The sequence below is a fragment of the Bison bison genome, unplaced genomic scaffold (genome assembly GCF_000754665.1).
Source record: "Bison bison bison isolate TAMUID 2011002044 unplaced genomic scaffold, Bison_UMD1.0 scf7180017864171, whole genome shotgun sequence".
Lineage (NCBI taxonomy): Eukaryota > Metazoa > Chordata > Mammalia > Artiodactyla > Bovidae > Bison > Bison bison.
Window position 1 is genome coordinate 4,257,818 of NW_011494743.1, and position 14,088 is coordinate 4,271,905.

Here is a 14,088-nt window from a genome sequence, read left to right on the forward strand (position 1 = left end):
TGGGTTGCCATTTCCTTCTCCAATGCATAAAAGTGAAAAGTGAAAGTGAAGTCGTTCAGTCGTGTCTGACTCCTAGCGACCCCATGGATTGCAGCCCACCAGGCTCCTCCATCCATGGGATAGGAAGATAATCTGAAAGGATGGCTTGCCAGATGGTCTTTATTCTGGCAATACAATGAAATAAAATATCCACAAGGGGAAGTAGTAATATTCCAAACAGTCACAGTGAACTGCAGTCAAAGAAGCTCCCATGAGGAGATGAGCACTGGAGTCACCTGGGTCATGAGTCAGGTGTTTAGGTCCCTCTGTCTGATTGCCCTTCCTCCAGTTTCACATGGAATTGTCAAGATAGTAGCATTTCATGTTTTACTTTCTTTTACCTGATGAGTGAATCAAACAGTCCATCTGTTATCAGGGTCATGATACTGAGTCTGTCTTAACTCTGGAAATGCTTTCTTCAGTCAGGAAGCCAGAAGATTGAGTTCCTTATGTGCTGATTGGTTCCGTTTAAGGATATTCTTTAGTTGAAATCTCTTGTTTTGGGGGGTTTTGTTAGTTGAATTATTCAGTTGTTGGATGACTATTTTGAAAGCTGTTGTGATATTGAATAAAATAATGAAAAACTCATTTTTTTTGTGGTGGCAGGATAGGAGGGTGATCAGAATATCCAAGACAACTATTATTGCATAACCCTTGGCTTCCTGCATAGCTATTTTTACTGATTTCTATTCATTGTATAAATATAATTTTGTGTTCTGACTTTTTTCTCTTCACATTGTGTCATAAATGTTTTATGTGCTTCTGCATTGTCTATTTTCATTTTTAATAGCTGTATTTTCTGCTATAATCTATCCTAATTTTGGTGTCTGAGTTGGGCCATCAGTGAAAGGATGTCCCAAGTAATTTGTTGTTTTTTGTTTTTATTAATTAGAGCATCTAACAATATATGTTAATGTTAATTGAGATAAAGTTGATAAATTGATAATATTATATTAGACATACAATGCAAGGATTTGTTATTTGTAAAAGTCATTTGCAAAATGATCACTGCAGTAGTGGTTAATTTCCATCACCGTACACTGCTAGTACAAGTTTTTTTATTTGTGGTAAGAACTTGCAAGATCTACTCTCTTAGCAGCTTTCAGATGTGTGATACAGTATCAGTAACTATATTCACCATGCTGTACGTTACATCCCTGTGACTTAATTATTTTATAACTGAAATTTGTACTTTTACTCATTTTACCAATTCCTTCCCATCACCTCTGGCAACCACCAATTTGTTATCTGTAAATTCATTTTTATTTTTTAGATTCCACATATAATTGAGATCATACAGTATTTGTCTTTCTCTGTCTGATGTATTTCAGAATGATACCCTCAGGGATCATCCATGTTGTTGCAGATAGCAAGATTTCATTCTTTTTTGTAGCTGAATAATAGTCTCTCTCTGTGTGTGTCACATTTTCTTTATCCATTCCATCAGTGGACTCTTGAGTTGTTTCCATGTCTCAGTTATTGTAAATAATGCTCTAATGAAGGTGGAGGTACGGATATCTTTGCAAATTAGTGTTTGTTTTCTTCGAATGCATAATCAGAAGTGGGATTGCTGGATCTATAGTAGTTCTATTTTTATTTTTTTGAGGCCCCTCCACACTGTTCTCCATAGTGGTTGTATCAATTTACATTCCCACCAACAGTGTACAAGGGTTCCCTTTGCTGTCACTCCTTTATTATTTTTGTCTTACATTTGTTATTCTTTGTCCTTTTGATTATAGCCATTTTAACAGATGTGAAGTGATACTTCATTGTGGTTTTGATTTGCCTTTCCCTGATGATTAGTGATGTTTTACATCTTTTCATGTTGGCTGGCTGGCTCTATGTCTTTGGAAGAATGACTGTTCAGATTCTCTGACCATCTTTTAATTGGACTGTATTTTTGCTGTTGAGTTGTGCAAGTTCCAAGTAGTTTGTTCTTTTCTTTTTTGTCCTGCTTGGCTTTTTAAACTCTCCCTCTCCTTTTTTTTTTTTTAAATTAAACATAGGTAATACAAACTAATTGGGGAGGGAGAAACATCACAAGTATCTAAATATCTGTAAAATAAAGTTTACCTCCAATCTCTGTGCCACTCTTCTGGATTATCGTTCTTCCAGATATTTTTTTTTTTTTTTTAAACTTTACAATATTGTATTGTTTTGCCAAATATCGAAATGAATCTGCCACAGGTATACATGTGTTCCCCATCCTGAACCCTCCTCCCTCCCCATACCATCCCTCTGGGTCATCCCAGTGCATTCACATCCAAGTTGTATATGTGTGCAAGCACAAGCATGCTCACTCTTATATTTATGCATATTTGTACTTGTATATTGTTTTTATACAAATGGAATCTTACTGTGATTATTGCAGATTGCTTTTCTTTTGCTTCACAATATATTGTGAATGTCCTTGTCAAAAAATATAGTGTATCTCATTTTTAATGGCCACATAATATGTTGAAAATGACCATTATAATTTATATAACCATGTTCAGATTGACATTTTCAGTCTCTAACTTTTCACAAAGTAATTTTCCTAATAATAATGAAAATATATACTGAATTTGGCAAGTGATTTTTTTTCTTTAATAAATGTGAAGCTATTAAAAGTTGTTTCTGTAATAATACTACTTTTACTTGTATTCCAATATTTTAAAAATAATTTTTTTTATTTATTTATTTTTGGCTGTACTGGCTTTTCATTGCTCCACATGCTTTGCTCTAGTTGCAGCGAGTGGAGACTACTCTCTAGTTGCCCTGCTCAAGCTTCTTATTGCAGTGGTTTCTCTTGTTGCAGAGCATGGACTCTTGGGCTTTTGGGGTTCAGTAGTCATGGCTCTGGGACCCTAAAGCACGGGCTAAGTAGTTGTGGCACATGGGTTTAGTTGCTCTGTGGCATATGAGATCTTCCCTCATCAGGAATTGAACCTGTGTCTTTTGCATTGGCGGGCAGATTCTTCACTACTAAGCCACCAGGGAAGCCCTTCAATATTTTCTTAAAGGATACCAGTGGTTAATAGTTGTGACACTTCATTTCTCTGAAAAATCTTCTAGGTTTTATGAAACTGTAGGTACTCCCATGGGATTATGTTGAGCAAATGAGTAGTGTTTGTCTTAATGGAAAAAGTTGAGAGCTGCTCTTTTGTTGTAGTAAATGTACTGATTTAGTAAACTGTTTTCCTGTTGGTGCATATTTACTGACAACAGATTTTTGACCTGGCAATGCTTCTCATCATCTATAGCACCAACACTCAGACAAAGAAGTACATTGAGAGGGTGCTAAGAAATAAGATTCGATCAGGCTGCTTTGAAGAAGATCTGCTACAGGGTACATTCTATATTCATTACTTGGTAAGTGTCAGAGAAATTGGGCAGCATTAGTCTGAAAGTTACAGAGGTTGTTTTAACCTTTCCTACCCTGTGTGGAAATCATGACACCGCCACCTTTGCTGGGTAATAATGTTTTACAGGGAGCTTAGTATATTTCAGAACATAGTGGAATTATTACCACCTTGATTGTGACATTATAAATATTAATAAAATCAAACTAAGATTGGTTTTCATCTTTTTAGCAAAAACACAAAACTGGTTCAACAATTCCTTGAACACTAGACTCAAGCCCTGTATTCTTCTTTTATAGGAAATATTGTAATTCACATCTTCTGTAATTTCATTTTGACCTAAAATGTTGAACTTCACATCTCCCTTAGAAATTATCATATTAGTTTCAACCCATTGTTCAAGTCCATTGAGACTTTTGAATCTTAATTTTATATATTAATCATTTTAATTGTCTAGCTCTCTGTGATCTGTAACTTTTGACAAACTTGCCTTCTGTATCCTGTTATAAGTAGTTTCTAAAAACCCTTGAGTATAACATTATCAGAGGAATGCTAGTAGAGACATAATTTTATATCTTTTGAATTATTACTATTTTAGCCATTCAGCGTATGACCCTTAGGTGATCATTCTTGTTGAAGTATAAACCATTTGATATGGAATTTTATAATCTAGAAATGGTATTTTCCAGGTGAATATTCAGGATATTAACAGTGTACACCTTCTTAGAAAACTGGGTGAACCAGAGGTTTGGGGCTTAGGAATTAATGAGAATATGTAGTTGAGTCTTAAGACTTTATTATTTAGGAATTGATTTAAAGATAGTATTATTTTATCTTACAGTCTTTTCTGTGCTTATTTGTGCTCTGATATGTGTTTTGGTCTATAATTTTGCAGAGGGCAGAAACCATATATAATTTTTTATTGCATCTTCCTCAGTAAAGCATTATACCCATTTAAAGAAACAATTTAATAACTGGTTATTTATTCTGATTCCATTCATGTCCACCTACTGCCTTCTTGTTAGGACATAATCAGTTCTCTTGATGTACTTTAAAAGAAATCAGTTTAATTAGATTGAACCTTATAGACTGATTTAAAATCATAACCAGGGAAGAATAGCCCCACTGTATCCCCAGGAAGGCAATAAGATTAAGTGAGGAAATTTGAATTTAGAAGTTTGGGTTCTTGTCCCAAGCTGGGCAGATTACAAGCTATTAGGCTTGTGATTTAACTTCTTTGAAGTTAAAGGTCAATTCTTATCCATATATTGAATTTCACTGATTCTAAGAGAAGCTCAGAATGAAGGATTATTCTGAGTAAAACAAAGATTAAAATTCCTTAAAATAAGAATTAGGGAGAACTCTGACATCTTAAAAGGGTTAGCAATAGCAGCTCTAGGTGCTGTGATAACGAAGTCTCTCCCACAGCTTCATTTTTCTCTACTCCTCTCTCCTCAAGGTTCTTAAGGATATTTGTCCATCCATTTTGTCGCTGGCTCAGAGTTTGTTGAACTCCCTAGACCAGAGCATAATTTTGTTTGGCAGTCTTCTATACAGATATTCATTTATGTTTTTTGACACTTACTGCCAGCAGGTATGTTGAAATATTTATCTTGGGAGGGAGGGAACAGGGAAAAAGAAAAAAATGCCATCCCAAATGACTTGCATGTGATCCAATATTTGTTTCTTTTTGGTTGAAAGGCATTGAAGAAGGAAGAACTCTGAACTGGGAGTTGGGAAAACTTAGTTCTAGTCCTAGTCTCTAAATGAAGGGATTGGACTTGAGGATCTAACTCCATGTTTTGATCTTTTTTTTTTTTTTTTAATGTTTTGATCTTTAAATTCTCTCAGTCTTGCTCCAGTCTGCTTGAAACAAACATTTGCCCTGGGGTTATCATGTAGTTTTCACAGTACAGGAATGGCAGTTTTAAACTTACCTGCTAATAATCTACTGCCATTGATCCTGAAATTGTTCTCAAATGCAGATTTATTTGAGATCTCAAATAAATCTCATAAATAGTTTCTCAAATGCAGTAGCTATCTCATGCCAGATGTCTATTACTCCGCTATAAATGTGTATTTATCACAAGCACTATCATGACATCCTGAAAAAGGTGTCATGAGAAACAAACGAGAGAGAAATGCCTGAGGGCCTAACCCTCTTTCCATGAATACCAGACACCACATTTATTAGCATACTTCTAGAGAGGGAAGGCTGTACTTGTGGAAAGTGATTAGAACAAAGAACAAAGTGTCTTGTTTTGTATTGGTCATTTATGTTATACCTTTATTAACAACAGTAAAGCACATTTGAAAGGGCAACTTTTAAAAATGAAAAATGAAATTTCTTTGGTGGTCCAGTGGCTAAGACTTTGCACTTCTAATGCCAGGGGAGTGGGTTTGATCCCTGGTCAATAAACTAAGATCCCACGGTGTGGCCAAAAAAAGAATTTTAAAATGAATAATATAAAATTTTTAAAATTTAAAGCAGGAAAAAAAACACATTTAAAGCAGAGTAATAGACATTTGGCATGAGATAGCTACTGCATTTGAGAATCTATTTATGAGATTTATTTGAGATCTCAAATAAATCTGCATTTAAGATTGATCTGCATTTGAGATCTATTTATGCTAGATACTGAGCACTATAATTTGGTGTGAAACAGCAGTATAAAGGAAGGGAAGAGTGACATCTAAGATATTTGTGGAGAACCATCTTAATGTCTTAGAGACACCATCATGACCCACGTTTACTTGAAAAAATAAGTCTAACTTTAAAAAAAACCTTTAAAACCTTTAGCTTCTTGAGTGCCATCTTTTCAGTAAATTTTAATAGATTAAGTACAACTACAATTTAATGGGTAATATTTGACACTTATGAGAAAAAAAAAAGATAATACCAGGAAACAAAATCTAGAGGGCTTAGATAGTGCTCACTAGTAAAATATGGGGAGTAAATCAAGACTGGATGGTAGTGTAGTTAGAGACATAATTCTAAACCTCTTGAATCTAATGGTAATGAAACCAGTTTATAGAAGTAGGTGATGGAATGAGGTCGGTTGGGATTTTAACCAGGTTGAGATTGGAATGGCCTCGGGCACAAACCTCTTTTTGATGACTGTACTGTATTTTAGCTTCACACAGTCGTGTTGACTTTTCTCTGCATAGGAAGTGATCGGTGCCCTAGTGACCCATGTCTGCAGTGGAAATGAAGTCGAAGTTGATGCTGCATTGGATGTCCTCCTCGAGTTGGTAGTTGTAAGCCCATCTGCTATGAGGCTGAATGCTGTCTTTGTGAAGGTATCTAGTCCTACCATTGACATATATTCAATCATTTTTCTTTTCTTACATATATCTGAGAGACACCTGATAACTTGTTAGCAATTTATTTTTTATGCTAGATACCGAGCATTATAATTTGTAGAAGTGGAGGGGATGAAGGTGGGGTGATGGGGAAAATAATAGAAAAAATAACTCATCTGTCTATATATTTATTAATTCAGCAAATACTTCTTTATACCTAATGATGCGCCAGGCTCTATTCTGGGTGCTGAGGATATAAACGGTAGTTGTTGCCTTTGATGATAGAAAGTAAGATGTATAAGTACGTCACTATATATACAACGTGACAAATTCTCTAATAAACTGCTATAGATACACCAGTGCAGAAATAATTAATTTGGCCTGGGAAACTGGAGAAATCTTCAAACAAGAGATAATATTAGAGTGATTCTTGAAAGGTAGAAGAGATTTGTCAAGAAAGAATAAAGGAAGTATATCTAGGCTGCTACTGCTGCTAAGTCGTGTCTGACTCTGTGCAACCCCATAGACGGCAGCCCACCAGGCTCCCCCGTCCCTGGGATTCTCCAGGCAAGAACACTGGAGTAGGTTGCCATTTCCTTCTCCAGTGCGTGAAAGTGAAAAGTGAAAGTGAAGTTGCTCAGTCGTGTCCAACTCTTAGCGACCCCATGGACTGCAGCCTACCAGGCTCCTCCGTCCATGGGATTTTCCAGGCAAGAGTACTGGAGTGGGGTGCCATTGCCTTCTCCAATATCTAGGCAGAGAATAGTTTGAACAGAAGCAAACTGGCACTTATGTCCATGGTGTGCTTGAGAGATGACAAGTAAGATCAGCATGATTGGTAGATAGGGTAAGGTGGGAGGCGAAGACCAGATTATGAAGGATCTTAAATACCGAGCCAAAGAGTTGCAACTTTATTTTATAGACAAGAGGGAGTTGGTAAAGGGTTTTAATGGGGTTTGACATAAGTCCTTCCATATCTGTAAAGAAAGAATAAATAATTCATGGAATACAAGCTGAGAAGTAAGGTCAGAGACATAACTTTTGGCAGAATATTGTTTTCACTAAGAAAAAGGGAAGCGTGGAGAAAAAGTATAGGGAGAACTAGGAGCTATGTTAGGATGACTAAGTAGAATATCAACCCTTTGTGCTCTGAGGCATAGTTTTAGAGAACTTGAGCTTTTGTGAAACATGCCTGGCTGGCTGTGTGTGTGCCTTTTATGAGAATTTTAATTTTTTTATTTAAAGGAAAAAGAAAAGTTAGTTGCTAATCTCATCGTTGACTTTTTTTTCTCCCAGGGCATTCTGGATTATCTGGATAATATGTCCCCTCAGCAAATACGAAAACTCTTTTGTGTTCTCAGCACACTGGCATTTAGCAAAGAACATGAAGCCAGTAGTCACATCCAGGTAAGTAACTGTGTGTTGAGAAAGAATCTTTTAAACCTCTTCAGTTGAAATTTGTGGAACAAAATCCCCACAGCCTGTGTAGTAGTATAACTAAAGTACATAGCCATAATCCTAGTATTTGTTTGTTCTTTCCTGCTACAAACATTATATGCCTACTGTATGCCAAGCACCGAGACAGTAGATGTATATTAGACCTGCCCTTTAGGAGCTCAGTCTGTTAGTATGGAAATGAGCCTATAATCTGCACATTATGAAACTAAGAAAAGCCATTCAGGTACTGTACCAGGGGCCATGGAAAAACAGGGAATACTCTTGTTCCATAAGGAACATCTCCATCTAACGTGAACTCCGTCTGGGGCTTCTCTCCTTTGTGAACACCATTCACTGAAAAAGCCAAAGCCAAGCAAAATGTCTAAAGTAAGATTGGGTTGGAATCAACTCATAGCTCTTTTGCATCTTCAGTGCCACCTTGTGGCAGTAAGCCATACTGGTCTTTGGACAACTTTTTTTTTTTTTTCCACTAAGTTTAAAGAATTGGCAAGGTAGTATACACCATGGTACAAAATTCAAAAGATATGGAAAGGTAGTGAAGAATGTACCCTCCCTCTCAGTCCTCGAGGCTGAGATTCTCTAAAGGCAATCACTATTACTAGCTTATAGCTTTCTGAGATGTGCTGAGCATAGACAAATTTGTATTTACCCATATAACTTTTCCACACCATATCCTCTTGTTTTGTGTCTTGCTTGTTTGATCTAGCAGTATAGTTTGAAGATTTCATCATATCAGGAATAATAGAGCTACATCATTATGTTTTACTTGTGGTAAAACATACATAAGATAAATTTTACTGTTTTAACCAGTTTTAATTATACAGTTCAGTGGCATTGAGTACATTCACAGTGTTGTGCAACCATCACCATTATCTGTCTCCAGAACTTTTTCATCATCTCAAATAGAAATTCTATCCCCATTAAGCAATAACGCCCCATTTCCCTTTCTCTATACCCTGGTAACCTCTTACCTACTTTCTGTGAATTTGTGTGATCATTTAAATAGTTATACACATTATACACATTTAAATAGTTACACACATTAGATGTGTGATCATTCAAATAGTTATACAGTATTTGTCCTTTTGTGTCTGGCTTATTTCACTTAGCATAATGTGTTCACAGTTCCTCTGTGTTGTAGGATATATCGGAACTTTATTGCATTTTATGGCTGAATATTCCATTGTATATATAGATTGTAACTAGTTTATCCAATGATGAATATTGGATTTTCCCCACCTTTTGTTATTTTGAAGAATGCTGCTATGAACACTGATGTACAAGTATTTCTTTTGAGTCCCTGTTTTCAGTTGGGTATATACTTGGTATATACCTAGGAGTGAGATTTCTGAATCATATGAAGATTCTATGTTTAACATTTTGAGGAGCCACAAAACTGTTTTCCACAGTGGCTATACCATTTTGCATTCTAATGGGCAATAGAGGGTTCCAGTTTTTCTACATCCTTATCAACACTTGTTTGATAAGTGTGTGTGTAAAGTGGTATCTCATTGTGGTTTTGATTTCTATTTTCCAGATGACTAATGATGTTGAACTTCTTACTGTATGCTTATTGGTTCTTGTATATCTTCTTTAGAAAAAATCTATTCAAGTCCTTTTGCTCACTTTTTAAATGGGTTATTTTTTGTTGTTGACATGTAGGAATTCTTTATATATTCTGGATATTAGTCCCTTATCAGATAAATGATTTGGAAATATCTTCTCTCTTTCTGAGATTATCTTTTCAGTCTTGATAGTGTCCTTGGGTGCAGTTTTGATGAAGTCCACTCAGTCTTTTTTTCTTTTGTTGCTGGTGCTTTTGGTGTCATGCTTATTTTTTTTAAAAATCGCAAAATTTGAAGTCATGAAAAATTTTCCCCAAGTTTTCTTGTCAGAATTTTATAGTTTTAGCTCTTAAATTTAAATCATTGATTCACTTTGAGTTAATTTTTATATATGGTATAAGGTAAGGGCTCTACTTCGTTTTTGTGTGTGTGGGTATCCAGTTTTCTCTAGCACCTTTTGTTGAAGAGTTTGTCTTTTTCTATTGAGTGGGCTTGGCACCTTTGTGGAAAATCAGTTGACCATATTTGTGAGGGTTTATTTCTAGGATCTATTCTATCTATTGGTCTGAATATGCTTATGCTGGAAGCACGTTTTGATTACTATAGCTTTGTAATTTTGAAATTGGAAAGTGTGAGCCCTCCAAACTTGTTCTTTTTCAAAATTATTTTGACTGTTTGGGGTCCCTTGAAACTCCATATGAATTTTAGTATGGGTTTTTCTATTTTTGTAAAAAATGTTGTTAGAGGTACTTGCCTGGTGGACCACTGAGTAGGACTCTGAGCTCCCAATGCAGGGGGCCCAGGTTTGATCCCTGGTTGGGGAACCAAATACCACATGCTGCAACTAAGAAGCCCTAATGCCTCAGTGAAGATTCCACAAGCCACAACTAAGACCCACTGCAGCCTAAAAAAAGAAATATTTTTAAAATACTGTTAGAATTTTTAAAATGATTACATTGAATGAGTATATCATCATCTTAACAGTGTTCAGTCTTTAGTTCCATGAACATGGAATACCTTTCCTTTTATTTAGGTCTTTAATTTATTTCAGTAATGTTTTGCAGTTTTTACAATGTGCAAGCCTTTTACCTCCTTTGTTAAATTTATTCCTAAGCACTTTTTTTTCTGTTTGATTACTACTGCCTGAGCAGCCAACGACATGATAATTCACATTATCCATATCAAGCAACTATCCCAGCAGTAACAGTAATAGCTATTATTATTGAATGTCTACCATGTGACAGATGCTGTTCTTGGAATTTTTTGTAATTTGGTCTCTGATCCTCACAAAACCTTTCCCTTTCTATAGATGAAAAAAATTGAGACTCAAAAAGATTGAGTGACTCATCAAAGACCACACAGTTAATAAATGATAGAAACCTTGCTGTTCTGGTTGTTTGGTTCTAATATTTGACTGTCTTGCTGTACCATTCCAACATCTTCACCATTATTTCCTTGCAGGATGACATGCACCTGGTGATACGAAAACAGCTGTCTAGCACCGTATTCAAGTACAAGCTTATTGGTATTATTGGTGCTGTCACCATGGCTGGCGTCATGGCAGCAGATAGGTATGTATGGAAATTCTGATTTCTGTGGCTCATGGTCAGTTAATCCAGTTGCTGTCTTACAAAATAAAGTGTTATATTGTTTAGACATCATTATAACAGAAGAACTAAAACCATAATAAGAGAAGTTACTTTTCATGTTCTTTTAAATCTTGACTGTATATGTTACCTATAATTTTTGCAGAATTGTGATCATAGTCATTACATTCTCATTGTTTAAAACTAGGGAATGCTAAGAAATTAAGTTTTAGAAAATGTTTGCACAAAAGGGGGAACCCTGATCCTCCTGGGATGCTTTTTTTCTGCATCTGCTCCAATCTTAAGCATTAGACAATACAGGTTTCTCCATTACTGTGTTTTTCATGTCTGGAACACCTCATTTGATATAAAGTCTTCTTTTTTAAAAAAAATTTATTTATTTATTTTAATTGTGATATAAATAAAGTCTTCTTGTGGATTTTCCCTCCTGTACTAGTTCTTTGATTCCACAATTGTAACATCTCATAGAAGCTTGGGGCTTGATAAGTTGTTACTGTTGTGAAGTCATGAAATTTAGTTCATGCTTCTTGGAATTGATTTGTCATGAATTCCTTGGAGCTCAAGAAACATCCTTAGAGTTAGCATTAGTAATCTGTAGAGGCTGCATAGTATACTGGTTAAAAGTTCATTCTCTGGAGCCATTTGCTTGCCTGGGGTCAAATACTGGCTCTATTGTTCTTAGCTGAATGATCTTGGATAAGTCACTTTACCGTTCTGTTTCTGTTCAAATGTGTGAGGTAAAGATATTAATAGTATTTACTTCATAGAGTTGTTGAGAGCATTAAATAGAACAATGCCAAATACTTGCTCTTATGATTTTTACTAGTTTAGTTAGTGTACACTTAAAAAAAAATCTAAGGTAGCCATCATTGCGCTAATCCACCTTTTGTAAGGCCTTAATAAATACTTGGCTGTGCTTTCATTCGATTTCATCTCCACCCTGATCTTAGGGAAGGCAATTTTTAAAAATTTATTGCTGGTTGTTGTAAAATATTACAGATGTGAATCTAAAATAACTTGTTTTTAGAAGTAGATCTTCCAATTTGACCCCAGGGAGTGGAGAGCTGAGCAGTGAACAGTGCACCCAGGTGAGTTCTTGTCTTGGGGTTGGATATGTTTATGAGTAACTGAGAAATTGCTTCTGGTCACTGTTGGCTGAGTGCCAAAGAATTGATGCTTCCGAATTGTGGTGTTGGAGAAGACTCTTTGAGAGTCCCTTGGACTACAAGGAGAGCATACCAGTTAATCCTAAAGGAAGTCAGTCCTGAATATTTATTGAAAGGACTGATGCTGAAGCTAAAGCTTCAGTACTTTGGCCACCTTATGCAAAGAGCCGACTCATTGGAAAAGACCTTGATGCTGAGAAAAATTGAAGGCAGGAGGAGAAGAGGACGACAGAGGACAAGATGATTGGATGGCATCGCCAACTCGATGGACATGGGTTTGAGCAAGCTCTAGGAAATGGTGAAGGACGGGAAAGCCTGGCGTGCTGTGACCCATGGGGTTGCAAAGAGCTGGACACGACTAAGCAACTGAACGACTGTCACCTTACAAAGAGTGCTTCTTTTTTCAAAATATGTTTTCCTGAACTCATAGTTTTTGTAATTTGTACTACTCTTTTAGCCTTTAAAATCCTTTGGCTTGGGTTGTATTTTAACTCTGTATCTGATCTCCTTATTAAATTGTAAATTCCTAGAGAGCAAAATAGGTGGGCCATGTTTGAAGAGTAACAGGTTGACTAGAGTGTAGGGACAAGTAAGTGTATAATTGGAGAGCTGGAGATAGAGCTAGTTTGGAGATAGAAAACAGAGTGCTCTGAATGTGAATCAAGACATTTTAATTTTTACACAGAGGTAGTCTTTAAGGGTTTTAGCATAGAAATGGCATAATCCAAGCTTTGCTTTAGAAAAATTAATCTGGTTCATGTGTCTGGATTGAAAAAGAGGTAAAATTGAAAAGAAAGGATTGGTCAGGAGGCTTAGGAGAAACCTCAGGTGAGAGGTGGTGATGAGAGCTTTGCCAATGCAATTGGAAAGGGAAAAACTTATTGTTGAATGGAGTGAATAGTTTTTAACTAGGAAGCATCAGCAACTCAAGGACTGGACCATTCTTTCTCTTCGACTGTTTCAGGTGACCTCCTTGCTACAGTTGGTTCATTCCTGCAGTGAGCAATCTCCTCAGGCCTCTGGACTTTATTATGATGAATTTGCCAACCTGATCCATGGAAGGAGGCTAGCTCCAGAAGCCCTGGTGAGGCCAAGTATCTTTTCTTAAAACAGTGAAGCTCAAGGGCTGCTTTACTATACATTCTTCAAATCCTTCCCTCTGTTGTATTGCAAAAATAGATGTGCCTGTGAGCTCTCCCATATTCTAATTGGGAAGGCTGTTCTGACTCACTCTGTCCCAGGCCTTTCTTCTGAGGCCTCCTTCACATACTAAGAGTGAGAATCATGATCATTTGGTTAATGATATTGTTAAAAGCCACCATCTATTCTGTGCTAGGCACTGTATTAAGCATTTTTCATGTATTATGTCTATTCCACATCAGAATAATGCAGTATGTATTACTTGTATTTTCTTTTCAGAAATGAGGAAACAGGCTTCAGAAAGGATAATAGTTTATTTAGGGCTTTATAGGATGTACACCCTGGGCTACACAGACCTTTTTGTTTGTTTGCTTCCTGAAGGAATGGCTTGGGCAGACCATCTTTAATGATTTCCAAGATGCGTTTGTGGTGGATGCCTGTGATGTTCCAGAAGGGTAAGTGCTATTTA

At 36.2% G+C, this 14,088-nt stretch overlaps 1 protein-coding gene across 3 annotated transcripts in view; it reads left to right on the forward strand.

Moving 5' to 3' along the window:
- FANCD2 (Fanconi anemia, complementation group D2) overlaps positions 1–14,088 on the forward strand; it is a 51,831-nt gene that overhangs the window by 13,084 nt on the left and 24,659 nt on the right. For 2 of the 3 annotated variants that reach the window (XM_010842105.1, XM_010842107.1), the window contains exons 15-22: positions 3,247–3,390; positions 4,840–4,974; positions 6,549–6,680; positions 7,980–8,090; positions 11,168–11,277; positions 12,341–12,401; positions 13,444–13,563; positions 14,001–14,074. In XM_010842105.1, coding sequence (XP_010840407.1) covers positions 3,247–3,390; positions 4,840–4,974; positions 6,549–6,680; positions 7,980–8,090; positions 11,168–11,277; positions 12,341–12,401; positions 13,444–13,563; positions 14,001–14,074 — 887 coding nt within the window. The remainder of the gene's footprint in view (positions 1–3,246; positions 3,391–4,839; positions 4,975–6,548; positions 6,681–7,979; positions 8,091–11,167; positions 11,278–12,340; positions 12,402–13,443; positions 13,564–14,000; positions 14,075–14,088) is intronic. The other variant, XM_010842106.1, reaches the window with a different exon arrangement.